At 47.8% G+C, this 26,375-nt stretch overlaps 7 protein-coding genes and 1 non-coding gene across 8 annotated transcripts in view; 4 read left to right on the top strand and 4 right to left on the bottom strand.

The window, feature by feature from the left end:
• Positions 1-655: 655 nt before the first annotated feature.
• Positions 656-4,308, bottom strand: L228DRAFT_263732 (hypothetical protein). Its single transcript, XM_018334518.1, has 17 exons — positions 3,973-4,308; positions 3,781-3,915; positions 3,213-3,725; positions 2,867-3,147; positions 2,652-2,739; positions 2,548-2,590; positions 2,475-2,495; positions 2,360-2,408; positions 2,212-2,296; positions 2,134-2,152; positions 2,057-2,071; positions 1,978-2,007; positions 1,839-1,913; positions 1,640-1,674; positions 1,564-1,585; positions 1,460-1,501; positions 656-1,372 (listed from the first exon to the last, which is right to left on the bottom strand). Exons 1-17 carry the CDS (start codon positions 4,047-4,049, stop codon positions 926-928), a joined length of 1,977 nt encoding a protein of 658 aa, XP_018184953.1. The 5' UTR covers positions 4,050-4,308; the 3' UTR covers positions 656-925.
• Positions 4,309-5,686: 1,378 nt separating this feature from the next.
• L228DRAFT_250995 (putative amid-like NADH oxidoreductase) lies at positions 5,687-7,678 on the top strand. Its single transcript, XM_018333455.1, has 3 exons — positions 5,687-6,712; positions 6,771-7,073; positions 7,139-7,678. The coding sequence occupies exons 1-3, from the start codon at positions 5,891-5,893 to the stop codon at positions 7,265-7,267; spliced, it is 1,254 nt and encodes a 417-aa protein (XP_018184952.1). The 5' UTR covers positions 5,687-5,890; the 3' UTR covers positions 7,268-7,678.
• A 207-nt stretch (positions 7,679-7,885) lies between these two features.
• Positions 7,886-7,957, bottom strand: L228DRAFT_t128. Its single transcript has one exon. It is a non-coding gene; the product is annotated as a tRNA-Trp (tRNA).
• Positions 7,958-9,108: 1,151 nt separating this feature from the next.
• On the top strand, positions 9,109-10,202 carry L228DRAFT_271210 (hypothetical protein; the record flags this gene model as incomplete). The annotated part of the gene is made up of 2 exons (XM_018335503.1): positions 9,109-9,325; positions 9,397-10,202. 2 exons carry the CDS (start codon positions 9,109-9,111, stop codon positions 10,200-10,202), a joined length of 1,023 nt encoding a protein of 340 aa, XP_018184951.1.
• Positions 10,203-12,157: 1,955 nt separating this feature from the next.
• On the bottom strand, positions 12,158-14,587 carry L228DRAFT_271209 (pps1 dual specificity phosphatase; the record flags this gene model as incomplete). Its single annotated transcript, XM_018335502.1, has 6 exons — positions 12,158-12,281; positions 12,375-12,431; positions 12,486-12,606; positions 12,668-13,573; positions 13,631-13,717; positions 13,807-14,587. 6 exons carry the CDS (start codon positions 14,585-14,587, stop codon positions 12,158-12,160), a joined length of 2,076 nt encoding a protein of 691 aa, XP_018184950.1.
• Positions 14,588-17,229: 2,642 nt separating this feature from the next.
• L228DRAFT_250991 (hypothetical protein) lies at positions 17,230-20,769 on the bottom strand. Its single transcript, XM_018333454.1, has 7 exons — positions 19,636-20,769; positions 18,848-19,582; positions 18,645-18,798; positions 18,300-18,591; positions 18,072-18,236; positions 17,875-18,012; positions 17,230-17,820 (listed from the first exon to the last, which is right to left on the bottom strand). The coding sequence occupies exons 1-7, from the start codon at positions 20,568-20,570 to the stop codon at positions 17,366-17,368; spliced, it is 2,874 nt and encodes a 957-aa protein (XP_018184949.1). The 5' UTR covers positions 20,571-20,769; the 3' UTR covers positions 17,230-17,365.
• A 791-nt stretch (positions 20,770-21,560) lies between these two features.
• On the top strand, positions 21,561-24,393 carry L228DRAFT_42631 (hypothetical protein). The gene is made up of 6 exons (XM_018336578.1): positions 21,561-21,984; positions 22,050-22,194; positions 22,279-22,357; positions 22,427-23,017; positions 23,081-23,591; positions 23,647-24,393. The coding sequence occupies exons 1-6, from the start codon at positions 21,697-21,699 to the stop codon at positions 24,304-24,306; spliced, it is 2,274 nt and encodes a 757-aa protein (XP_018184948.1). The 5' UTR covers positions 21,561-21,696; the 3' UTR covers positions 24,307-24,393.
• A 385-nt stretch (positions 24,394-24,778) lies between these two features.
• L228DRAFT_250987 (MFS transporter) overlaps positions 24,779-26,375 on the top strand; it is a 2,362-nt gene continuing 765 nt past the window's right edge. Inside the window, exons 1-5 of the mRNA XM_018333453.1 lie at positions 24,779-24,805; positions 24,895-25,320; positions 25,422-25,436; positions 25,512-25,913; positions 26,055-26,375. Coding sequence (XP_018184947.1) covers positions 25,078-25,320; positions 25,422-25,436; positions 25,512-25,913; positions 26,055-26,375 — 981 coding nt within the window. The 5' untranslated portion in view covers positions 24,779-24,805; positions 24,895-25,077. The remainder of the gene's footprint in view (positions 24,806-24,894; positions 25,321-25,421; positions 25,437-25,511; positions 25,914-26,054) is intronic.

Below are 26,375 nucleotides of genomic sequence, written 5' to 3'. Positions count from 1 at the left end.
TGGCAATCTTTAGGGGGACGGGTGAGGAAAAGAGGCCACGGCCAATGACTACCACCCCGCCGGAGGGTCTTCTGCTTCATGGCCTCATGAACGAGAATACCGGGGGCCCCTGCCAGTTCATTGACAAGTTCGATTCTCCCCTTGTTTAAACCGTCGGAGACGGGTTGTTCATTTGTTAAAGGGGGGTGAAAAGATACTGTATGTCTTTGAACCGCAGCACTTGCATCGTTTCGGCCGCAGTGATGCGCTTCCCTAATCATCTGCCACGCCCTCTCTCCAGCCCAATCGCTTGCGTCTGTGAACGCAGCCGCAGACGAAAGTGAAATTCCCCTGAATCATCGAATCGATTTGCATCTTTCCTCTCCCGCTGCTCGGCTGCGGCGCTCTTCTCGGCCCACTTCGCCCCTCCCTTCTCCCGTCAACCTATCTGAGCTTAGTCGGTGGTGAACAGAGTCAAGGAGAATCAAGGTGCGAAAAACTGTGCCGGACCCCAACCGTGCCCAAACCCGGCAATGCCAGAAGTCGACACTAGAAAGTTAAGCATCTCTATAGAGAGGTCATCGTTGGGCTAGAGCGAGTGGTGAAAGCGCCGAAACCAAAACGCATGAAGCTCAAAGTTTTGCTTTAAAGAATGTTGCACATGAATATTATTCAAGTCACCTAAGAGTCATCTACCTATCAATTCTGTATTTTTCGCGTTCTTTTGGTACTATATGATGAGTTTGTCGTAATCTAGGGTCTATGTACTTCGTACTTCGCTGCTTGCCAATGCAAAGTTTGGGTCGGTAGAGAGCGTTGCGCAGGCTTGAACGCAGTGTCAACCTGATTGGCATCAGGCAGCGGATTGCCCGTGAGCGGGAAATTGAGGTGTATCCGATCGATGATGGAGGATCACTGAGGGACCGGCAGCCCCACCATGGTTCTTTCAACTGCTCTGCTGGCGAGCCAACATGGAGGCCAGCTCAGAGACCTGAGAGCTCAGTTTCTCTACCATGACCCTCAAATCTTCGGGCGGGGCATCGACGTTGCTACTCTGCTGCGAGGTCGGCCGCTGTTGCGCCGATCGACTGGGGTAGACGACCCTTGGGGCCAATAAGTCACGCTTGGTAGCCGCCGTCGATGGCACTACGCTTGCCGAGATTGACCGCTTTAACGAGGGGGCCGGCCCACCTGAAGGCCCTCTCGCTCCGCCGAGCTTTATTGACGACGACCTCATCCGGCCCGAGAGGGAACGGTGGGCACTTTCGTACGCCCATATTGCAAGTACAAAGGGAGCATGGGTAATCTTCAGCACAACAATCCGAGCACTTCGGACCTTTTCCGCGGGCATTATGAGCCGCAACGGGCGGAAAAGTACGAGAGGTATCAGATTCTAAAAAGGACATCAGTCCCCAAGGACAGACAACGCACACATGCTACGGGGGATTCAGGTCTGAAATGACCACATGCGAAAACCTACCAAAGGAGGATAGTAATAAGTGAGTCGGTCAGAAGAAGCAGCCTGCGATCGAAGAATGAGCAAGAACATGGTACAATGCGAGCTCCAAGGGAGCCACGACAAACCTCAAGAACATAGACGGAATAGCTGTGATTGAAGGATTAGCCTTGCAGAGTGCCATTCAGTTGGGTCGGCTCCTACATGAAAAGATATTCCTCTCGCGCATGTTCCATGACCTGAAGCATGTCAGCCATTCGATCGTATGTTTATCCTGCGTCTCAGCAGGGCGCAGGAGATTAATGGTGATGGGTCCCCGGTGCTGGTTAGCGACTAGCGAACCATTTTCCGGGGTTACGGCTAAAGAGGCGTGCCACTCGGCGCCTAAATTGAAGATTCTTACCTTTGACAAACTATTGCTGAGCAGACTGATTAAGGAGGTGACAAGAAGGATGTTCGTCATGCAGACGAAAATTAGCTTGGCGTGCGGCATTAGCCTTGGAACAAAACGTGATAACATTTCAATGCGGCAGTGCACTGACCATCAATGCTGGGCCAAGAATCGGTGAAATCTGTACCAATCAGCGACCTTCTTTGCGAGAGATTGAGATTTAAACTGACTTTTTTAGCAACGTCCTTGCATGCAGCTTGTAAGCCACAATGAACATGGAACATGGTTGGCAGATGTCACTACTCACAAAACCCAGGTAACTCGACCTTTCACCGCCCCAAATCAGCGTCAAAACAGACAACAGGTACAATTGTAACTCTCTTACCCAAAAAATACCTTGATCAATACCCAGGACATTTCCCGAAGCGTAAACTGATCCCTGGCTAGTAATGTGAAGGTGGTGAAAAACCCTGTAACAAAGTCCTTCATTTTAGCCGCAAACAAAGCCAAGACTATCATAGACCGCAACTCACCTAGGTAAAGAATAACCACTAAAGAGAGAAACTTGAGGAAATCTTTGGTCTACAGTCGGTCAGAAAAACGGACACGGCGTCATTGATGCAAAGCCACAGCGATCGACAGGGTTACCATTTGTTTAAGACAGGGAATCTGCTGTCACATTAGCATTCGCATTAGGTTATCCAAAGCAATGCCAACATACCAGGGTCCCAAAAAAAGGGTTGAGGCTCAACAATGAGAAGATTCTGAGTGATCGTTAGATGTCCTACACTCTCAATGAGGCTGAATTCCAGTCAAGAGACTCACCTGGGCACCAGAAGAAGAGCTTCGAGCGACAGTATGTCAAAAGACAGCTCCACGATTTGGCCATCCTTTTTTGCGACACCAATAAAACCTACGAGAAAACAGAAGTAGAAAGTGTCAGTTTTGCCTGAATTTGCCCTTCAGTGAAACCACGGCTGCGTCGTGGTCGGCAGAACCCTTTGCTCCTAAGAACCGAGAGCCATGTCAAAAAGACTTACGTGCGACAAGGTACGCTACGCCAACGCAAATTATACCTAAATCCCATATACTCCAAAAATCAGTGACATAGAGAAGTGCTCCCATGTCTTGAAGCTCGCCAAACTCGTCGTATGCAAAAGCCACAATCCAAAGTAATAGCAAAATTTCAACAGGAACAATCTTTTCCGAGTCTCGTTGAATCAATACAGCGTAGTACAAAGCCAAGAAGCTTGCGAAGAACAGAGCCTGGAACACCTTGAGATACTTTGGCACTCTCAGTCGACAGTATGGGTCTGCCCTCCTAATTCGCGGATGAAAATATCAATATGACGGTCGAAATTTGAGAGGCAAAGATAAACAACTCACTTTTTGTTATAGAGCCGCACTTTCTTGGTTGAATGAACGCTCATAGATTCCCAGAAGACTATATCCCCGCGCCAGATGCCGTTGATGACATTCTGGATTCCCCTCTGACTCAGGAAAGTCTTCGCATCGGCGATTGCGGCAATCTCCAGAGCGTTCTTACCAAGAAATAACGGCGTTAGGTCTATTTCGTCCTCTTGATCTCCCGCATAAGTTCCGAAATGCAGCGGAACCGCAGCCGGTGTGGCGGGAATCGTCGCAGCGCGAGACAGCAAATGCGTCTGCTCGTCGGGATCATCAGCAGAATTTGAATGACGGCCGTTTGCTTGGCCGTTTTCGGGATCCGCGATTTCCTCGGCAGCAGGATGTGGAAGGAAATAAAGAAGATAGTCTATGACTTCTCTCTCTGAAAGATGTGCAAGAAACCGCCAGGCCACAATTTCGCAAGCAAGGCCTCTCGTGTCGTTGATGCCTCTATCATCGGCGTCCAATGAGGCAAAGTGAGATTTGAGTGCACTATCGCGGTTAACAGGCATTCAGTTGATCTTCTCGCGAGAGCATATGTGCGTACAGAAGCGCGGAAACAATTGCTGGATGATGGACCTCGACGGTGAGATACTTGACAAGTTGCCTCAATGGTCGCCCAACCACCGAGCTTCGAAGATCCTCAAAGGTATGCGGAGTTTCAATCGCAGTGACAAAAAAGCTGCAAAGCATTTCAGTTATATTTCCTACTGTTTTCTCACACAAGGCAAGCCCATACTAGGAAAGTTTTCGGACAATTGAACCAAAAGCTTCATTGTCCTCGAAGGTAGGTAGCTCTACAACCGTCTCAGACATGTTGGACTTTGTCTGAGAGGGCAATGGCAAGTCGAGTAATGTTATGGCCGCCAAGCTGAATGATACAAGCCGGTTTTTTGTGGGAGAAAAGGATGGAAAAATGAGGTTGCAAGTAGCGATCCTACGAGCGACCCAACACGGCTGGGCGAATGGAGAACGAACTGTTATCACGTAAAGCTTCGCCGATCCAACCAACTCCACTCACCTATCTATCAACAAGTGGAAAAGTCCGGCGGTCAAAATCATGAAATTTGAGAACTTATGTCATCGAAAGGGTTTCAAAGCTTGTCGTTCTCGCTACGCGAAAGACGCGATTGGCGTCAATTATTGGCTAAAGGTTCAATATCTCGGCAAAGTTACCATGGGGGCTTACCCAAGTAACACTAACACCTTACTTATACGAGCGCCGTAGTAGATCCGTATCGGAGTATTGCGAGGAGGGGCGAGGGGGGCAGCTTCTACGGTATCGCAAAGATTTTTTAAAGGCCCCTGGGACTCAATTCGGTTGCCCTGTACTCGTACTGATACTGTAGATCCTGGGTCCATTGTAAACATTGGATATTCACGTAGGATACTCACGCTGGGCTCCGTGCGAAGAGATGGTTTCTTAGTTGAATGAAGCGTTCTGGTATTGGTAAAATAAGCCCTGAATTGTACTATAGAATCGCGCAATCATCGTCCTCTTGCAGGAGGAGAGATTCTGCCATTATGAGGTGCGAGGGCTGCCACCCTGAGGGGCTGAATAAAGTGGCTCGAGCTCCTGCAGGTCTGATCACATGGAGATAAGCCTGCATTGCAATTTAACATCCAATGATTGCGAATACATACACCACGGAGGCAGCTTTCTATTTTCCGAAGCATGATAAGCTATAGACTTTTGAAATCACCTACTTCTTCATTTTTTTGGGCGAGATTATGTGCAAAACCAGAATGACAATATTAAGCGATGAACTTGCAACAGTCCATCTTATTTTCGTAGTACACGGCAGCGCGTCCGGAGGTAGAATGCATTGAACTCGTGACACCTCTCCCTCTGTCAGATGTTCGTAAAAGCAACACACTGCTATGAGCTTCAAGAAAAAGTTCCGACCTCATACTGTGCCCATTTTGCTGAGCCAGCTTGTATGATGTTCTGATCAGTTGAGAACTGAGAGCAAACTGTCCAAAATCTGATGGTAATAAGCAATTTTGTTGTGGTAAAAGCCTTTCCCGCTTGGAATGCGCCCTGTACAACCTGGCGAAGGATGTCAATCAAATAATCTAAAAGTCTGACGAGAATGTCAAGTACCACATTCCATCTGTTCACTTGATAGAGTGCATTTGGCAAACTTAATGAAGCCCAACAAAAATCCGAGCTGGTATAACGCGTTTCGTTCTCGTGAGTGGCATATTGAGGGTTAATATAGTGATGCGGGTTCGGGTTTGCTCTCCGGCCGAAGCGGAAGGCGAGACCGAGGCCTGACTCGATCCCCTACCGGAGCGGGCCGTGCCAAGGCAATCTGGCCAATGGCCGGAGATCACGGGCATACCGCGGACACTTGTAGAGTAGCTCGCAACATCATTGGTCCATCAAAGGATCAGCATACCCCGCTATCAGATGATCTGATAACTCCTTACCTTTTGCCTTGGCAATAAGTAAACTGAGCGTTTCAGCCCATAAGAAGAAGAGGACTTTTTGAAATAAAGGTCCGCGGACTTTAAAAATTGAGAAGAGATTATCTGTAGACGATTCAGACTTTTCAATCTTTTAAATTCGGCGGTCGAGCGCAGCGACAGTCGTTGTCGAGTAACGATTCAAATCAGCCCGGTTTCTTAACCGTACAATAGCGCAATCAAGCACGATGCTTCCTACAAAGCTGAAGTTCTACGGCAAATTCTTTGTCATTGTTTTAAAATACGCATTTGAATTTATAGGCCAACGGATACAAGCAATTATACACAAATGGACATATGTTGCAGATCCATCAGCGAAGAATGTGGTGGTACTTGGGGGCTCCTTCTCCGGGGTATTTGCAGCCAAGCGCCTGGCGGAATCGCTGCCGACTGGATACAAAGTTGTTTTGATCGAAAAGAATTCACACTTTAATTATACATTCAACTTTCCGCGCTATTCGGTTCTGCAGGGTCACGAACAGCTCGCATTCGTGCCATATGATGGCCTGGTGCACGCCCTGCCTCAAGGGTCATTGCAGGTAGTGCATGATACCGCCTTGGGTCTCACTAGAAATGAAGTGGAGTTGAAATCTGGAGAAAAAATCAGTTACGATTACCTTGCAATCGCAACTGGCACGTTGCAGCCTCAACCTTCGAAGCTACTAGCCTCCACAAAGGACGACGCGTGCGTAGAGCTACATGAGCTTCAAGGAGTGATCGAGGCTGCAGCAAGGGTTGCAGTTGTCGGAGGCGGAGCGGTTGGTGTAGAGCTATCAACGGACATCAAAAGCTTCTACCCGGACAAATCTGTCACTCTGATCCATTCTCGAGACCAATTGCTGCCAAGCTTTGGTAGGCGATTGCATGAGCATGTCCTCGACGCAATGGAGAGATTGGGAGTTGATGTCATACTCAACGAGCGTCCAGTATTGCCGAGCACGACACGATTCGTGAATAAGGAGACGTCGTTGGAACTCAAGAACGGTCGGGTTCTGGATTTCGATCTCGTTGTATGTTGACCTATCTCTTGCCCAGTAGCATGTTCTGCGTTAACTCTCTCTTCCATAGATTCCTTGCACTGGTCAGCGACCCAATTCTAAGCTCTGGGACGAATTCGCTTCTCAAGGAACGTCTTCCTCGACTGGCAGGATATTGGTCAAGCCAACTCTGCAGGTAGCCAGCGAGGAGCACGCGAATATTTTTGTTCTGGGTGATGTTGCAGAGACAGGAGGCCCAAAAATGGCACGTGCCGGTCTTGTCCAGTCAGAGGTCGTGAGAGAAAATATAGTAAGATTGATCAAAGATAAAGGAAATTTGAAGGAATACACGCCGAAATCCATAGAAGGAACTATCAAATTGACACTTGGAAAGGTAAGTCCTGATCATGTTCTCCAAAACAACAATCTGAAAGAAAGCTTATGAGACGTGCATTTTAGAGTGATTGGGTCGCGTATATGAAGGATGGTAAAGATGATCTTCTACTCTCCGGGAAGACAAAGGACGATGACTTGGGTGTATCGCAAATATGGAAATTGTTGGGTGCCGATCCAAAGGGAGTGCAGTAGTTATGTAGCGACGACCCATAACGTGGCGTTCGTAGGAAGAGATCGTTGGGACTCAAGCGAATAGATTTTGATTTGCGTAGTCGAGATCCTCATGTCTAAAGTCACTGAAATCCTGTGGATTGATTTCAGTTGACCCATTTATTCGTTATTTTTTTTATTCCGTTGTCCTAAGTTAGATCTCCGCTCTTTTAGTTAATGTTTGTTTTTGCGTTTGGGAGGGCGTCCTTCGCAAGTAGGATCCCATGGTGGTCACGTGCTCGAGATTGTCATGCCAGATGTGCGATGTAGACTTTTTGATAATTGACTATTATTTGTATCATGCAGGCTATAGATGGTATCGAGATTAATTGAGATTGATCCCCCGGCAGGTTAGGGGGAAACATCTGCCTCTGTTTTTCATGGGTGCGGGAGGATTTGAAGTTGTTACTTAAATCAAATCTCGAGTAATTTCAATAATTGATCAAGAAAAAATTTCGTGCCTAAAAATTCGATCGCAAAGCCACGTAAAATAAATTGACTAATAAAAAATTTGGTAGATGGTATGTTTTAAAAGAAAAAAATAAATAAAAATTAAAAATGGAAAATTTTGAATGTAGTGAAAGAATAAATCCAAAAAAATGAACCCAGTGTGATTTGAACACACAGCCTTTCGATCTGGAGTCGAACGCGCTACCGTTGCGCCATAGGTCCTTGGTTGTTGTTAATGGTCAGTTACATTGAGTATATGATACAAAGACAAGAACAGTATCATCTGTGCATGCCAGCCAATCCGTGTTAATCAGTGGCCGGCCTCTTCACACCCTTTATTTAAAAATAGAGTAAATTAAAATAAAACTGGTATGGCTCAACGTCAACTACTTTTACTCTAAATCCAAGAATCCCTATCGCACAATGACAGATATATATATTCTACAGCTGCACGACATCATTTGTTTAATGGCCATGGGAGATTGGCGTATCAGAAAGCATTGCTCAGTCGGTAATGTCGGCGAATCGCACGCCGATGTAGCGAAAAATGGCGGAGGAAACGGGGGCCGTGAAGGTGCGACGTCGCTCCGGATCCTGAAGATTTCCCCAGATGCAGGTACTTTTCGTCACCACCAAGCCTAAAGTGGGCAAACCAAGTCAGTGAAGACGAAGCTTATTCTTGAGGCTTTGGATTGGACATGCCCTATGCTCCTATAGACGGCCAGTGTCTGAGATAACGAACCCTGTCAATATGCGGCCTGGTAGGTTTCGCGTGTTGCCAAAGAGCGAGTCCCGTTTCGGTGTCGGTGGTTATCGGCTCCTTGACTGCGGTGTGGGCTGAATCCGCAAATACACAGAAGAATCCTTTGACGGTTGCAAAAGTAGCTGCTCCTATTTCTTTCTATAGAGAGCTACTTTCCTGTCAATCTCTCATTTCAAGCCTTTTATTGCATCGGGCCTAAAAGCAATAGAAGATGGATCGAGCAACGGAATATCTGGTATTCCGACCTCCTTCTGCGAGATGCGCATATAACTGTGATGAATTCCCCCCTTTCATGACCCTCCAGGATTCAGCCTGTCAGCCTTTCCAATCTACATTTCCAGGAGATTAAGCTCCAGATCCGTTGAGGCTTGTATCTCAGGAACTTTAATTCACTTTGTCTTTCTTATGCGGCTGCTCCAAGAGTGATTTACTACTCGGTCCCTCGACTAGCTTTATCCAACAGTTACCTCTCAACGCCCGCCACGTCATTACGGTGGTTTCAAGAGGGGTTTGACAATCGCCAGGCTCAAGAAATATATTAGAAAAGAAAAAATATTCGGAAAGCGGAGGAACCAGGTTCAATTATCTTGTCATAAAGACCACCGGCAAAATGTCTGCACAAGGGCAGCAACGGCATCCACAACAGATGCATAAACCCTACTTTCCGCAGGTTGCTAGCCTTGGAGGTGTACCGACAGTCAAAGTTGATGTGCCCATCAGCGCTGTCTTCCTATTTCTCTTCATAATTTCCGCAGCAGCGCATATGACAATATTCCAACTGAACAAGCGGAAAGGGCATAAATTCGTCATATCAGGAATGATGTTTGGTGTGACACCTCCCTGTTACCGTTCCTTTATCATTCTACGTCCTACAAGGCCCTTATTCTAATGTTCTCAGGCTTCTCCATGGCGCGAATAACTGCCTGCATTCTACGGATAGCATGGGCGACGAGACCAACCCACATACCGCTCGCCATTGCCGCACAGATTTTCGTAGCAGCAGGAGTGGTGCTGATGTTCGTCATCAATCTCATCTTCGCCCAGCGCATTCTCCGCGGCGCGCAGCCATTCATTGGGTGGCACAAGCTCTCCAAAATCCCTTTTACCTTTCTTTATGCCTTGATCGTTGTATCTTTGGTCATGCTCATCACTTGCACCGTGCAATCCTTCTACACGCTGAACCGTAACACGCACCGCATCGACCGCGACGTGCAACTCTACGGCCAGACCATTTTCGCCATCATGTCCTTTTTGCCGATCCCAATCGTCCTGATCTGCAACCTGGTCCCCAAACACGCGGAGTGGGAAAAGTTTGGCGGAGGCCGCTGGCGAACCAAGATGTGGATCATTCTTGTCGGTGCTGTCTTGCTTTGCCTGGGTGCTACTTTCCGTTGCGGCACAAACTACAAGACACCCCGCCCAAGAACCGACCCGGCCTGGTATCATTCCAAGGCATGTTTCTACCTCTTCAATTTCACCATCGAGATTACTGTCCTCTACCTCTACGCCATCACTCGTGTGGATCAGCGCTTCCACGTGCCCGACGGCAGCAAAGGCCCAGGCGACTACTCGAAGCGTCTTGGTGGCGCCGTCTCTGAGCACATGTCTGAGATTGACATGGAGGAAAACAGGTCTGTCAAGGACCAGCATCACCATGCGCACGACAAGGATCCTAGCACTGGAGGTGATGACCTTCAGAGGTGATGACGCGCGGGTAGATTTTTGGCTTTGGTTTTGCCGCGCTCATATTTTCTCTCTTGCCATTAGATATTTTTTTTTCATCCTTCCATTTCTCCATCTGTATATTTCCCATTACTTTCACATCTTTCTTCCTCCTCCCACTTTCATCCCTCATCCTCTTCCCTCTATCCTGACCTCGTCCTCTTCCCACTATCTCCACCGTCTTTCCTCCTCTCCATCTACCCCGACCCGACTCCTCTTCCAACATGCTCGAATACCCAAAAGCGAAGAACAACATTCATCCTCATCTTCATCTTCATCTTTCATCCCAGTCCTCATATTCCTCCTACTCTTTCATCCTCTATACGCCATGCGACCCATTTTCCAAGCACCATTTGATACAATGCACATAATAGCCTTCATACTTATATCCGTACACCCGTACATCTGTACATACGTACATACGTACCTCCATACGTACATAATCAGAAGATACCAAATACCACGTAATACTTTCCTCCGCATCTGGCTTTTATCCATGCTCTGTCAATATTTCCTGTCAATATGCCCTGTCACCATGTCCTTTCAAACAAGCTCTATCAATAATGTCCCCTCAACATATTTCTGTCAATGGAAAAAGCAATTCCATACCTGATTCTATCGCACGAGTACTACATCCAGCCGTACCTCTATCTGTCCAAACTCTATGGAACCAACCTCTGGCACTCGCGGTCGCACTCGCAGTGGCATTGACATGCCTCGTCAGTGCTTGTCCGCCCGTCAGCCGTCCGCCCGTCGGTGCCTTCGGTGCCTTCGGTGGCTATTAGACTCCTACGTACAGAGTAGGATCCCATACATACCTTCCGTGGGAATCCATACATACCTTGAAATATTCAAAAAAAAAAAAATTGTCAAACAGAAGGAGACAAAAAAAGAAAAGAAAATGGGCATAAAAAGGTAAACCAGAAAGTAAATAACGGTCCTATCGCGATTCGCAATTCGCAACCAAGGCCTGCTCAGGGGGTTCAATGCTGCGAACTGCTATACTGCGACAGTGCGAACTGCGAACTGCGACATTGCGACAATGCGACACTACGACCGCGCAAGGATTGCGACGACGTCCGACGATATTTGACGTATTTCCTATTCTGGACGGGACATGCTCTGACTATACTATCTGACCAATCGACCAATCGAGCAATGACAAACAGGCCAGTGAATAATTAATTCACAGACGAGTACTAAGCTTGAATAATATATTTGGTAACAGATCCATTGAACATGGTTCAAATGATAAAAGTAACAGACGCCTATATAAGATACGACGTATACAATGAAATGAGAAATGAACAGACCAAACAAGGGGAGCTCCGAATAACATAAAAAGAAACAAAAAAAAAGCATGCGAGATCCCGTACAAAACTAGTGAAAATAGACAACTAGAAAACCAGAAACCAGAAAACCAGAAAGGGCATGCTGCCGAGAAAAGGAACGAAAAGGCCAGAGACGAACAAAGAAAGCAGGAAAAAAGCATCAAATGTGAAAAAAGACATGCTCTATCGACACACCGAGCCGATGATTGATATCAACCAATACCCAACCACAACAGCAACAACAACAGCAACAACAACAACAACAACAACAACAACGACCGGTCACCAAAACCTCGTCCAAGACCCCGGGGGATATCAACCGACCAACCGTTTCGCGCCGAATCAAAATCAAATCATATATCGCCATTCCGTCATGTCATTCAACCGTACAAAACCCATGATGATATATGGCATAAAATGAGACAAGACCAAAGTAAAAAGGTAAGGAATGGTATCAAAAGAGAAAACAAAGAGAAGGAGGGAGAATACTCGTAAATGAACTCGTTTGTGTCGACAATCTTGTAGTCTGTTGGCTGCGAAAGATAGATGAGCCTGTTGCCAAAAGAAATGATGTTAAATATAATGTCGCAGACAAGCCAGTGTCTGCTAACGAGAGTACGGTTTATTCAACAGCGCAATCTCCCGTGCGATGGTGGCCCACTCGTGCTCACGCCGGACAGGAAGCTTGCGCTTCAATTGTTGATATTCTTCCCATTTCAAAAGCTCGTACCTGGATATACGTCAGACACATAACCGTACGAGAATCAGGCATGAGCATGAGATTGCCCAAGTCAAAAGTACTCGACAAAAATCAAAGACTCACGAGAAGCGAAGGTGGGGCTGAATGATCACATTTAACCGTCGTGCGCGAACAAAACAACTACAGTCACATTAGTCATGAGAGCAAAAATTACGGACCCATAAGGTAACTCACTAGGCTCGCGGAAATGACATTCCTGTATGATTCATAACCTCTGCAATGCAAATGGTGGCAGACCGAGAGACGCCAACTCGACAATGAACAAGGGTGGCCGTTCCATCCCGTTTGCCTTTACCTGCGTGCACACACGACATTAGAGACACAAAGTACAAGTAATCGACAAGTTCGAAACTCACCAATAAACTCCAAACATCTATCAAACTCTTCTGTCAAAGGATCAACGCCGTTATCCTGCACACGCTCGACTAAAAGTAAATTCTCTTTGCCCCACTTCTCTATCTCTTCTTTAGGCCATGAGACTGGCTCTCCCACGCTCAGAACCCTCCTGATACCCAGTTTCCAGAGCAATTCAGGGTTATTCGCGTGACCCAAGTTTCCAAGGTACATGTATGGCAAAATCCGATTAGGCAGCGATCCATCCATTCGGCTTAGCCAAGCGGGCTCTTGGAAGGCCCTGGGATCCGCCTTCCAACGGGGGGACTCTTGTAGCAGTCGAGGCTGGATAGTCGATAAAAGACTCACGTCCGACGAATAAGCAAAGAAATTTCGTCCCTTTTCCCGATGCAACTGAAGCCATGCCTCGTGAACCGGAAGGCCCTCGGCATACATAAAGTAGGCCAGAGCTAACAGGGAACTTTCGGTGTAGCCGTCAGTGCAGTGAATGAGTATTCTTCGAGGCCGCAAATCATGCATCTCCATGATTGTATCGCCATCGCTATCCTTTTTGAAGTCGTGCTGAGCCTCCCCAGGATACGCCAAGTCATATATCCATCGGCATGTCTCTACAATGGAATCCACCTCGGCATGAGACCATGTCGGAGGCATGATGCTGCCAGACGACGGGAATAGTAAATGCTGTGGTTCCCCAGTTTGTTCGAGACGATCGATGACACCTTGCAAGGTACGTGAATTTGGAGCCTGGGCTGAATCGCTTGCCTCAATTAAGATATCAAAGAAAGGAAAATCGGAGTCGGGCATCTTATTCGGGCATAGAGATGAGTCTGGAGTAGGACCGAGCCAGACATTTCGTGAAATTTCAGATGCCTGGGACATGGTGCACATCTCTCGCCGCTCCCAATAAACTGAGGATTCAATCTGTTAAACAAAGCCTCATGAACACAAGTCACAAGTCAACTCACAAAAGTCCATGACATTTTCATTCATGCAACCCTGGGAATCAATGGCCACTAGATCTGGAAATTTCTTCTCTATCTCATGGAAAGAATCTGTTTACAACCAAGGAAAGAAAAAGAGTCCATTAGCATATCTTCATAGAAATGGTGCAGCGGAAGGGGGGGGGGGGGAAGAAATTTACCGGTTAAAACAAAGGTGCTATACATGGGAAACTCGGTACCAGTCGGATCAAGCCTAATTTTGCAGGCGTGCTGAGCTTCAGAGATCCTGCAGGCCAATCGTTTCACCTCTTCTGGACTCGTGTTCTCATCACCGTAAATAACAATGTCCGAGACCGTGGCCATCTTCGCCGCCTGAATCTGAAAGTTGCGCACCGAAAACCCAAATTTAGGGTCTACATCGGGAAAAACGGAGACTTCAGTGTCCCTGGCAGGAAGAATCTCTTCCGGAGAGAGGGCAGCTTTGATCCTTGCTCTTGTCAGGTCTCCACCTGCCTTTACTACAGTAATTGCTCTCAGATAGGGCGGGGTCCTCCGCATGGCCTTGCGACGGGCCATGAAAAAGGAGAGTTGGATATTGTTTTCGGCATGAAGGCCATGCAGCCAAGGAAAGACGAGATTCGGGTCAGGCAACGGTTGCGTAGAGATATGATCAAAGGCCGCTGCAAAGTTGGCTGCATCGAGAGCATAGACGAGAGGCGACTGACTCAGGCGCGGGAAGACGTCGGGCGGGTGCAAAACGGATGAAGTTTGGAAGCTTAAATGGCCGGTGGGAGGAGACGCAGGCGGCGTGGCTGGTGTTTGGGCCGGGGAGAGGCCCGGAGGGCATATTGGGATATGCTTATTTGGCACGGGTGGCACGTCAATGGGGGACGATGTGTTGAGACTGATGGCCGGCGTGGCCACGGGTGGTGGAGTTGGGGATTGCCGAAATGGCACAGGGCGCACGACAGCAGCTGCCATGGTCGAATTTGGGAATGTACACAATCTTGAGGATCCTGCCTGGTCCTAGACGGACACCAAGCACTTGTTGAAAGCTGTGGTGTCGGGTACAAGTTTATGCTAAGGAATCAGCATCACCCGGACAGAGACAAATTGTCCCAGGTTTGCCAGGAGATTTGGTGTAGTAGACGATAAGTTCTTGGGAGGAGGGACAAAAAGTCTCGCAGCAGGTGCAATTCGCCCTGCGTGATATTGTGTAATTTGCTTTCAAAAGCAGAGTGCGGCTGCAATTGAGGTTGGAAATCGAAGACTGAACGATAGATGATAGAATTGGACCTGTCACAGCATGAGCACACACCTCTCGTTCTTTCGACGGCAAATCGGCACCCAGAGAGTGGTCAAATTGTAAACAGGAAAGGGTTCAGAACTATCAACGTTCTTGACAGGCGAGAGTCATGGCTCAACCAGTGACAAGCACTTTAATTGGACATGCAATCACCTTGTCGTGCCCAGGTAGTGGATCCTGCGATGAGGAGAGAGAGTGAAAGGGAGCCTTACACAGAGGGCGGGTGGCGGTTGGCCGGGTGGCCGGGCTGGAAATGTCTTGAGCGATAAGCTACAAGGGCACAGACGACCAGGCCGGTCCTCGTCGTCTGATATCGGGTGACAAGCTGTGACAATAGGACGAGAAGGCGAAGACGTTTTGGAAGAAGGACACAGGGGAAGGAAAATGTGGGCGAGAATGTAAGGATGGGCAACAGGTGCGGAGGGGAATAATGATAATAATCATTCAGCCCTTGGGACTTAAGTGTGTGTGTGGGAGCCCTTTGGCAAATGCTACGGCAGCGCAGGGCCAACAACAACCCCATACGCCAAGAAGCAGCAAAGCAGCAGACTTGGGCTAGTTAAGTCACACTCTAATGATTTCGAACAAAGCAACAGAAGAGCAAGGAAAAGGTAAAATAATCGACAGAGAAAGAGAGAAATTGTTTGCTTGATTGGCTTCTACAATCAGGGTCTTGTTGATATTTCGATTCTCTATCTTCCTTATGCGTCTTTCGCCTTATCACCACTAACTACCTACCTATATGCACGTCAATGTTCAATGTTTCTACACGGTCGCTGAGCAAGGGAAATCATTTGAAGCACACGCACACACTTTCCCTCTCGCTCCTCATCTCTCTTGTACTCATCTTGCTCGCGCCTCTTCTCACTGCTGGCCCGTTCCGTGCGTTGTTCTTGTCCAGTGAGGGTGCCACACCAGCCGACAGATGATCACCCCTCCACCATCATCGACCAAACCCATGTTGAGTTTACCGTGTCAAGAAACCGACCGAAAGCGTCAAGGGTCGTCTGAAGCATCGCGGTTGATGATTGGAGAGGATTCTGCATCTCCCCCAGTCCAGGGCGTCACCGCCTCCCCGTCAGAACCAATCACAACCGTCAATCATCTCAAACCCAATTCGCTCCCCCCCAGTCGCACATCCCCCATGCTTTTGGGAACTTATTTTCGCCTAAGTTGAACTATTTAGACTTGCTTGTGAAATCGCTTGATGATATAATAACCCCCGTCAGATTCGCTATCTCTCGCCTCTCATATCTTAGTGGAAAAAGTAGTTCTGTTACCGTTGTTACTCCCCTACGTAAGTCCGTAGCTGAGCCCAAAAAGTGGTTTCATGGAGGTCTCGGGATAGTCTTACTGTATTTTCCCTTGAACAGCTGCACAGCTCTCTGTTTAGTCATGTCGATTTCAGATGAATATTCAGGACATTTCCCTGAATGTAAATCTAGATCCCTCACCTAGTATTACTTTTTTGCATAATAATAATCCAAGTGAAGGGCCGTACCCAATCCGCCCTTTGTCGCAGTCAAAGATCCCCTTGCCGAGATGGTTAGCCCACCGGCACATGTGGGGACAAGATAACTATGCGAAAGATAACTTAATGTCAGGACCGTCATGATGACTCTAGCCTCTGCTCCATGCGGCCCATTTGATAAGGCAGAGGAACGCGTAAACATTCTCTAGCGCGCTTGAGAGATAGTACCATTTCGCATGGTTGTGCTTGATCAATCAATGACTCCGTTGCTCCTGGTTCTGAACGTCCAATCGTTATGTTTAACAGGCATATTCTCGCGTAGAGGGGGAAAGCAGTGGAACAGGACTGGATGCGTCCTGAAAAGGGTTCCCAAATTCTGGAACATGGACAAACCAGCATCAATTGGTTTCCAGTCTGAGACAAACAAACGAGGCGAAAACAAAAAACTCCCCAAAAGCTCACCTTCAAATTGAGAGACATACCTTACCTACCCGGGGTTGCATACTACGTAGTTGCATCTTTCTGGAATGACCAGCCACTTAAATGCCAAAACCCAGCCGATAAGAAGCGAGAGAAAAAGGGGACCTGCCTGCGTCTGCTCCCCGGCAACTATGCACGGGGGCCACACATAGACGCCATCGACCGCGATGACGGGTACACCTTGGAACCTCGTCTTGTTTCAGGTTTAGGCTTATGGTGACTTGTTGTCCAGCCCTCAAACCACAGCATCATTTTGGTCTTTCACTGATCCTACCCTTGTCAGTTTGCGCATTCCACCTTGGTTATAGTTAGGCCCCCAAACTCCAAACTTGCAATAGCATCTGCAAATGTGATGTGCAGTAGGGCCCATCATCAATCGAACCGAGTAGTTATGTCTAGTGTAAAAGGAGCAATATAATATATATATATATACATTACGCACACGGGTATCACGTCGCTTCAAATGCCTCAGAATCCGCATCCCACCATCCTCGCATACCTGTCACTGTCGAAAAGTCTTCTTGATGGCCCGCATACTTGGGATGGTGTTCTCCTGTCCGGGAGCCCTCCCAATCTCCATGACTAGGAATCGCACAAAGTCCCGAGACACCCAGTAGCTGCTGTGCGCTCCCAACATGTTAAGGTACTGAATTTCCAATGGTCCACCGCCGTAACGCAGGTAATAGTCAATTTGCCGGTTGTCATTAAGAAGCAGAAACTTCTTCTCGGCGATTTCTTCGCGACTGAAATTATGTGTTTCCATCTCAATCGTGGATGGAAAACGTGCCATTGGAGGTTTTGTGCCTGCGGCGGCAGCGGCGGCCGAGCCCGGATTCACGCCCTTAAATACACTTCCCAGGCTAGACATCCAACCGGCTCTGGCGCTAGGAACCACTCCCGGTCTCAATGAATCAGAATAGTCAACATCGACAGTGGCGTTGAGACGATATGCGATCGCTATATGATATAGTTAGTAGCGAAATACAGGCAGAAGATTTTCGCAAAACCTACGGTCGTTGTAGTTGAGGACATTGTAGATGTTGTCGATAGCCAAGCAACCAAAAGTACCTGCTTCACCGGCAATGCCCCTCCCAATATCTTCACCGTCAGCTCCAGGCTTATTTCGACCCTTGCGCGGGAGTAGTTTTGCTAGTGTGCATGTTAATTGACAGAATCTTGCGAGAACCAAATACTCTCCGGGGACACACCTTTGTTCAATAGAAGGAAAAAGCCTGCAGGGCTACCACAGAAGAACAAATTCTTGGTATCAAATTCAAAATGCCGTGAGCTTGGTGTTAGGGATTGTGGGGTTCGAGCTGCACTCGGAACACTCGTCGGCTGCCGGCTCAGAATATCTAGGCACATGGCACTTCCTAGGCAAATGTTAGATAATTTGTTCGCTTTATTTTGGTCAGATTCAGCATGAACTCATGTACCCAGGGAATGTGCAATTATATGAACTCTACCAGTCTGCTCAAAACCTGGGTTGTTCTTGCACCAGAGCCGGTAGACCCGGTTGGCTTCCTTGACTACCGCTTCAATCATTTTCGACTTATGATGAGAGAGGTAGTATGGAATATCGAGCATGACGTCGCTGATGAGATTTCGCACAGCTGGAATCGTTTCCGGAGTAATGTCCTTGAGAGAAAATTCGTTGTCGATGGCGCTCTCCTCCATTGTTTGTCCGGGTTCTTCGTCTTCAAAAGACACCGTCGACCGCCAATTTACCTTTTCAAAAGTCAGCAAAAGATGGAACAAGTTGATTTAAGAGCACGCCATACAGGTAATAGCATAATACCCCCCATTTCCTGGCGCAAATGATGATGGGTGGCAGGATCGTCGGTGCCTAACTCGACATTTACCTCTCGACGAAACGCATTAATGGCGTGAGTAAAATGAAAACTCTCTACACGCTCAGAGAGCTTTTGACCGATTCTACTTTCGTTAGCCGAACACCCGTGCAAAATTTTGGGGATGAGCCTACCCATGGATGACGAGTACCAGGTCAGTGACCGGTGGCCGTCGTTCTAGCGCTAAGCAAGCAGCGCAAAGGTTTTGTGGAGTAGCACCCTCCGCATGTGTCTGAGCAGCGCCTTCATAAGCTCGCGTGGTTCTGGCTTTACTTTTTGAAGGATGGTACTTCTCCCAGGATGCCCAGTCAAATCCTCTTAGAACTGGTATCCCGACCGAGCTACCCTTTCGTCTGATCGTATTTAACGGTTTCCTGCCATAATAGGCAGAAGGCAGTTGACTCGGACGAAGGATGAAAGCTTGTCTTGCGTTTGCGTATATCACGCTGGAGTTTGGGTACAGTTTCGTCGCCTCAGGTTTTGGGCCGGGCTTCTCCGTCTCATGCTCACCTTGGCCGGCAATGGCGAGAAGGGAATCCGGGGCATCCGCTGAGCTCGACTGGAGGATATTGCTAGCATCAGACGACGGGCCATGACGAGTTTCCGAGCCCGCCGTTCCCGGTCTGCTCGGGGCGGTCTCGTCTCTTGGCCACAATCGATGAACAATCTTGGCTTCACCTTCAGGCCCAACCTCTAGTGCGCTGTTTAATTCATCGTTCCAAGTTTCGGTCCAGGGTTTTAATTCGATATAGCCTGCCTCAAGCTGATTTGCAACTTCCGGTTCAACAGGAGTCATATCCCGGTAAAACCAAGTTCCTCTTATCACTGAAGAAACATCATGCACCGGTGACCAATATATAGGTTTCATCCTGAATGACTATCAGTAGATTGCTCTAGTACGTTATATTGTTGATTTCCTTACTTGAATTCGGGCATCACTACAACATGAAGCCGTGAAACACCAACCAGAACATGGGCTTGCTCAGCCTTTTCCGACTCAGATTTCGACTGAGAGCGAGGTCGATTGGGTAGACTCTGTGATCTGGAATGTCCCGATAAGTCGAATTGCGACGTCGGAGCGAATTGAGTGAAATGACCGTCATTGTTGATGCTTCTACTGGCCTTGCGGCCGCCAGGTGGAATATAACGCGGTATCTCATTTCGACTCGGAGCTCTTAGAAAGGGCGTTCCGGTGGTGTCCTTCTCGAGGAGGTTTGCAGCATGTATCAACTCAGGCGGCGGTATCGACGTGTCCAATGCATTCTCCTGTACAGAATTGGGAGCCGATTGCGCCATTCCATTCCCATCAAGGCTTTGCCTACCCTTGCCTTTGATTGCCATTGCATTTTCTCGCCGCTCCGGTTGAGGGAGGCTTGCACGCCGATAACCGCTATCAGGAGCTTCGACTGCGAAGTCCTGAAATGCATTCGGAACCTGGGTACCCTGGTTCTGACTGCTGCCTGGTCGACTGGCGCCTTCATAAATTCGGCCTTCGGCACCAGGTCTTGATGGTGGATTGGATAAAAGACTGCTTCTTCGTCGACCTCCTCGACTTGCCGTGTCCCTCCTGGACGGCCCCGGTTCATTTTGGGAGTTTTGAAGAAGTTCGGCCCATTTCTCCTCCAGGGCTTTGTTATCATAAGCTGAATATGGCCTTGGCGCATATGTGGCAGTACTAGTACCTGACGGAGAGGGAACTGGCGAAAGTGGGTCATCAATCGGGAGAGGAGAAGTATAGAAAAATTGTGCCCGGACAGCAGGCGGTGACTCTGGAGATCCGAAACTCCCTTTGGCCGCCTGATGAGTAGGACCAGAGAGTAGACATGATGGCCCGTAGGTATGCTGGTGAGTAGCCATGCTTATATCCAACCCTTAATTCCTCCTCTGATTCTCCAGCCACGAGCAGACTTTTACAAAACAGTAGAAGCTAACAAGCTTTTGCACGAAGAGCTCAAGAAGAAAAGATTGCGGCAGTACACAGCCGGATCATGCATCTTTTTTGACCATCCATATTTCTGCAGGTGCGAATAAAATATCAATCATACCATTTGAAACGAGCTTTTATGGAAGAACAAAAGGAATCTGAGAGGTGTAGGTCATCCGGTGTAGTCATGATTTGCTTGGAACCTTGAAAGGTTGCCTGCCAGAGCTCACCAGCCTGGTCCGTGCGTCATATGTGACAAGGGTCCGCGCCACAAGGACAGCCAATCCGCATGTGATCCCCCCACACGCTCACCTCACCCAAAGAGATACTCCCACAACATCATCTGAGTTGCAATAGCATATACAGTGCTTTTTTATATACTTTCTTGTGGGTTTTGGATCATCTATAACGTGTTAGCTATTGCTTAAGAATGTGCTTAAGGGGTCTGACTTTGGCGACCAGCATCTCCCTTGCAAAGCTACTCTCCGTTCATGTTGCTCACGGTTTATTGATTCTTCTCAGGCTCTGCATCAGTGGCGACGGTTTAGGGTCTTTGCCCTCATCAAAAGCTATTTGCTGGCTGTCCCAGGCTATTCAGCGACCCCAACTATGATTGCCTGCTGCTTATGTCCTCTCAAGCAAATCCAGCGTCGCATCGTTAGTTTCGTAAACCTTCTCTATCAATCGGCCTAGATGGGTCAATGAATTATCCCCAAAGAGTCTCAGATATCTTAAAGCATGGCGTACTATTCCGGAGCATGAAAAAATGAGCATTTGGATATACATTTATCAGATCACTGGAATGTATTGTTGAAGCTCTCAATTTTTGCCCCTCTTTCGTTTCTCAAATTGGCGAGATTTTCAAATGTTTCTAAGTGTAGTACATCCCCCATTTTCTCAGACCTTGTTCCTTAATGGATTCATTAATGCTGGCTCTCTGTACCTTTTTGCTATCTTCATTTGAGCCCCGGCATCCGCTTTTGCACGGCTTCTTGTGATATCCCCGTACATAAAGTGAGGCATACGTCAAATCGGATTACCTTTCGGACCTTCTAGCCAATGACAGAAATGGACACTGGGGAAGAGGCTAGCAATACAATCTTTGATGAAGAGGCCTGCCGAGATTTCCTTACGCTCGAGTTAGGCTGCGAGATACCCCGCTACTATCGATATGCTGAGGGTATCCATGAAGTGCAAAAACGCCTTATTCTCTGCTATGGGGACAATTATATCGCCGAGGCAATGGGTGTCTTCTACGACCTCTTGGAGGGGGAGGATAATGCATCTGGGCTTGGGGATGACGGGGATTTCTGGCGCACGTGGAGACATGACTTCAAGCTTCGCAGAGTGCGCCATCTACGCTTCCACAAACCTACATTCACTGGCTAACTTTTCGTCTCTACCTGTTTTAGGAGGACTTTTCCAACCCTGGAACTCCAAAATTCTCCAAAATGATTCTCCCAGCAACAGTGGAACCAAAACGACGAACTTCGTTGAGTCGAGCCCCAGGAAACTATGAGCGAGGCCAAAAGCGCGTCTCTTTTCTCACTCCTAAAGGTGAAGTCATTCCGAAACCAAATTAAAAAATTACCAAGATGGTAGCAGCTGTTACTCAGGCGAATGCTGACCAAAAACAAACAGCAACCACACAGTTGATTGCGGATTCGAATAATTCGACTTCAAAAATCGCAACCGCAAACACTGACCACAGCACTGCAGGGTGAGTTCCTGAATTTCAACCCGTCATTATGTAGTCCGTTCATTTCCTCTGATTCTTTGACACAAACAGATCTGCAAATCCGGTCTTCATGGCCTTTCCCAGCACATTCCTAAGAATTTTTCAAAAGGACCGAAAGCAAAAGGGACAGCTGGGCACAATTCATAGCGACGACATCAACCGCGGCAGACGGCTGCGTGGGATGTCTGCTCCTGAGCGGGTGTATTCCTCACATGCAGCGGGAGAGTCAGCAAGGCACGACGGCCGTGAGCATGTAGCTTGTGGAAGTTCCAGAAAGTCGGACGATCCGCCTCCTCCTTATCCCGCAATAAACTCCTTTGATGGTGCTGGAGATCATTGGGATGAGTCGATGCGAGCAAGGGGTGGCCCCGTAGGGAGATCTGACAGCTTCGACAAAGAAAAGTCTTCAGCTAGCCAGCGGTTGAGCAGCTCAGAGCTCCACAACTCAAGCTCGACATATGTGTCGTCCTCGTATCTTTCAAGCCGGTCAAGCAAGCAGGATTCTCAATCAGCCGCTAGAAACCTCCTCGGCACAAATACGGAGGGCCAAGATTCGGTGAGTGCACGGGGTCTCAGCCCCCTAGATCCCGAAAAGTACAGTCCAGCTCCTTACGCAGGAAGAATGCCTGACATACAAAGCTTGTGAGTGTTGATTTTCGTATATCATTTTCTTGGAGAGAGTTGACTGATCGACTGTAATTTTAGAAATATTCAGTATATGAGTCCCCCAAGGACCGGACCATTCGACGTGAGGAGCGGCGAGAGATGGCGAATGATCCCCGAAGAAAATCCGTCATGGGCAGCGCCCGATCATTGGGTTGATGCAAAAGAAGATATTCAGCGGTCATATCATGCAACAAAAGGCATGATTAAGTCACGATCCGATGGCGCCATGATTTCTCCATATCCACCAATGCAAGCTGTGCCTAATCAAGGCCACCAGCAAAGAACTCGCACAGACGGCTTCTCGGAGGAAGAATTACGAGGCCGCCCTGCACAAAGATCGTCGAGCAGGAAAGTAGCGCAATTGCTAGGAGACATTGATGAAATTCCGCACCTAGAAAGGAAACGATCTCGTTCCCCAATCAAAAAGATATTTGGTGAAAACGGCTGGTTAGGGCGCAGCAAAAGCATGAAGGATTTTGCGCATGAAAAAGACGGGAGAAAAAGCTTGAAGCAGCTGAGTGGAAAGATCAAGCAACGCGTGGACGAGATTGTAAGCAGCATTGAAGCGGAAAGGAATTCAGCAATGATACTAAACCAATGAATAGGCCGAGGAAATGATCCATTTAATACCAAATCCATTTCATCCTGATGGTTCCTCCAAACGAGAATACGTCAGCAAATTCCCAGTATCTCTCGACCCTCCCACACAAGCCAAGCTCTATAGCGAGATAGAGCTCATGATCTGCGCGACGGCTAATACGTATCTGATAAAACAAAATCAGGAATGTCGCATGTCCGTTGAGTCGTTACGGAGGGTCATTGAATATTGGAGGTCGAAAGGAAGACCCCAAGTCATTGAATTCCAATTTGATCAAGCTACCCAGCGGGACCTGATTCTGTACAATATCAAAACTTTCCGCTTCTTTGGCGAAAGGGCAGAGAATCCTGTGGCTCTCAATGCCATGATGCATACATGGAAAACTGTGGCGAAGGAAATGGCCGTTCGCACATTTTGCAATCCGGACAGCGTTGTCAGGAAGCACCTGCACGATATTCATCTCACCTTGGAGTTTCTAGGAGCACCTGCAGTCACATTTCTTGCATTTCAAGACATGCAGCTAGAAGCTCTAAGGGCCATGAATGAAGCGCAGAAAGCACGCGAAAACAACAGATTTCAGCAAGGCGTCGAGAAGGTATGGATTCCACCAGTTGAGTTATTCAGCCGACCTGAAAATCCTGAACTGCGACCCGGTCACGGGCGGTGAATGCGGTCATATTATTTACTGTTCCAAATAAAGTCTTCGAGCCACGATTTCCTTTCAGCTTTGCTTCAGCGCAGTCCATTTCGATGGAGGGTCAAATAATCATCAACCATGGCTATGCTCAAATGTAACGGTGCTTTTGAGTACGAAGAAGGATGGATAGCGGACTGAACTGCTTTAACTTGGCTGATCAATCTGTTGTTTTTCGAGTGCCTGATTGAAAATTAACATGATAAACAATAAATAACAATTCAACTTCTCCAGCGATAGATATGCGCGGTGACAGTTTTAACTAAGCTTGGTAAAAGACAGTTTGCAACGGGGCAAAGACGTGGCTTTGCGGAGGGCGTCGGCCCAAACCACCGCAGACACCGAGCCGTTCCCCGCACTACCCACCATCCAACCCAAAAAGGTATACAAATCCTTAACACTGGATCGGAGGACTGAGTCAACCAATATATAATGCTGCCAAAATAGTAGTAGCTTAACCTTGTGTACAATTGTATGAAGCAAAGCATCTCTCCCGTGGAATTGAGCTGAGTCATAAAGCGCCTACACTTGAGAACATTTGCTGATAGAGTTTGTGGCCAGGTATATATATATCTTCAATCAACTGAGATCTGTTCTAGATCTCATAATAATAAGATACGTGATTCAGGTTTTTGTGGTCAGAGCTTGTTTTACATACACCAGATTTTATATAAGCTTGTTTGCAGACTGCATTCTATACATATTAGCATTTCAACCATATCCAAGCAATAAGGAAACCATAACATGACATCGACCACCACGGAAATAGAACTTCCACCTGCAATTGCTCATAAACCAGGAAGAGCATCTTCAGCTATAGCTCCCCAGGAAATCTCAACAGGTCATGTCGACCACAACGATCCCGAGCCGCCGACAAACTTTGTCCGGGCGCGGCAGCGATGGAACCATCCAAAGAGTAACATCTCGCGGGTCTTTTCAACATTCTGGTCTTTTGTCGTAATGGGTGCCAATGATGCTGCATACGGCGTACGTTTCCCCTCTCCCCTACTCAATGTCGTTTCGCCCCTTATTATTACTTTAAATAAAAGCTTATCGTACAATTGCTTCCAATGCTTACACTCCACTAGGCACTCATTCCATATGTAAGCAATTAACCTCTCCTGTGAGGCTGGCCGTTGTGCATATATCGCCATCTCATGCTCATCAATGATACGCAGCTCGAGAAATATTATTCTCTGGGCTACACAGTCATTGCACTCGTCTTTCTTTCTCCCTTTATCGGCTACACTTCTGCGGCTGCGCTCATCAGCAGAATCCACCACCGCTTCGGACAGCGCGGGATTGCACTGATTGGGCCCATCTGCCATACCATCACGTATATTATCCTCTGCGTCCATCCACCGTGGCCCGTGGTCGTTATTGTTTGTGTCCTCGCTGGATTCGGCAATGGCGTTCTAGACGCCGCATGGAACACATATATCGGAAACATGGCGAACGCGAACGAGATTCTCGGATTCCTGCACGGCTTCTACGGTCTAGGAGCGACAATCAGTCCATTGATTGCCACGAGCATGATCACCAAGGGACATCTTCCCTGGTATTCGTTTTACTACCTCATGGTCTGTTTTTCTTTCCCCCTTCCCCTTCTTCAATCTCCTATAAACAATTTCTATAAACAACTCCACTCCGCTCCGTTGCTTTTCTACACTTCATATCCACGTCACCACCTACTAACAATAATCTATCTTGTGATTGAACAGATTTGCCTTGGCGTGATTGAGCTCGGCACTGCGGCTGTAGCGTTCTGGTCATCAACCGGCAAAGTATTCCGCGACGCACAACAGGTATCTGCAGGATCCAAGAGCGGATCGACACGCCAGGTGATCAGGAACCAAGCCACATGGCTCTGTTCGGCTTTCCTATTTGTCTACGTTGGCGTCGAAGTATCCCTGGGCGGCTGGATCGTGACGTTCATGATCAACGTCCGGTCCGGTACGGCTTTTGCTTCTGGGATCAGTGCTGTGGGATTCTGGCTCGGCATTACCGTGGGAAGGGTGATTCTCGGATTTGTGACCCCGAGA

This window comes from Xylona heveae (assembly GCF_001619985.1).
Source record: "Xylona heveae TC161 unplaced genomic scaffold L228scaffold_13, whole genome shotgun sequence".
In the NCBI taxonomy this organism is placed as follows: Eukaryota; Fungi; Ascomycota; class Xylonomycetes; order Xylonales; family Xylonaceae; genus Xylona; species Xylona heveae.
Note: the sequence above shows the minus strand (reverse complement) of the source record. Positions and strands in the feature narration are given on the sequence as shown.

Coding starts and splice junctions, on each gene's coding strand:
- L228DRAFT_263732 (XM_018334518.1), bottom strand. CDS start 4,049: ATGTCTGAGACGGTTGTAGAGCTACCTACCTTCGAGGACAATGAAGCT. Junction 2,591..2,651: donor GCTCTTCTTCTGGTGCCCAG/GTGAGTCTCTTG, acceptor ACGATCACTCAG/AATCTTCTCATTGTTGAGCC. Junction 2,409..2,474: donor TTCCCTGTCTTAAACAAATG/GTAACCCTGTCG, acceptor GACCGACTGTAG/ACCAAAGATTTCCTCAAGTT.
- L228DRAFT_250995 (XM_018333455.1), top strand. CDS start 5,891: ATGCTTCCTACAAAGCTGAAGTTCTACGGCAAATTCTTTGTCATTGTT. Junction 6,713..6,770: donor TTCTGGATTTCGATCTCGTT/GTATGTTGACCT, acceptor TCTCTTCCATAG/ATTCCTTGCACTGGTCAGCG. Junction 7,074..7,138: donor TCAAATTGACACTTGGAAAG/GTAAGTCCTGAT, acceptor CGTGCATTTTAG/AGTGATTGGGTCGCGTATAT.
- L228DRAFT_250991 (XM_018333454.1), bottom strand. CDS start 20,570: ATGGCTACTCACCAGCATACCTACGGGCCATCATGTCTACTCTCTGGT. Junction 19,583..19,635: donor GTAGTGATGCCCGAATTCAA/GTAAGGAAATCA, acceptor ATAGTCATTCAG/GATGAAACCTATATATTGGT. Junction 17,821..17,874: donor TGTCCTCAACTACAACGACC/GTAGGTTTTGCG, acceptor TATATCATATAG/CGATCGCATATCGTCTCAAC.
- L228DRAFT_42631 (XM_018336578.1), top strand. CDS start 21,697: ATGACAGAAATGGACACTGGGGAAGAGGCTAGCAATACAATCTTTGAT. Junction 23,018..23,080: donor ATGCCTGACATACAAAGCTT/GTGAGTGTTGAT, acceptor CTGTAATTTTAG/AAATATTCAGTATATGAGTC. Junction 23,592..23,646: donor AGCAACGCGTGGACGAGATT/GTAAGCAGCATT, acceptor ACCAATGAATAG/GCCGAGGAAATGATCCATTT.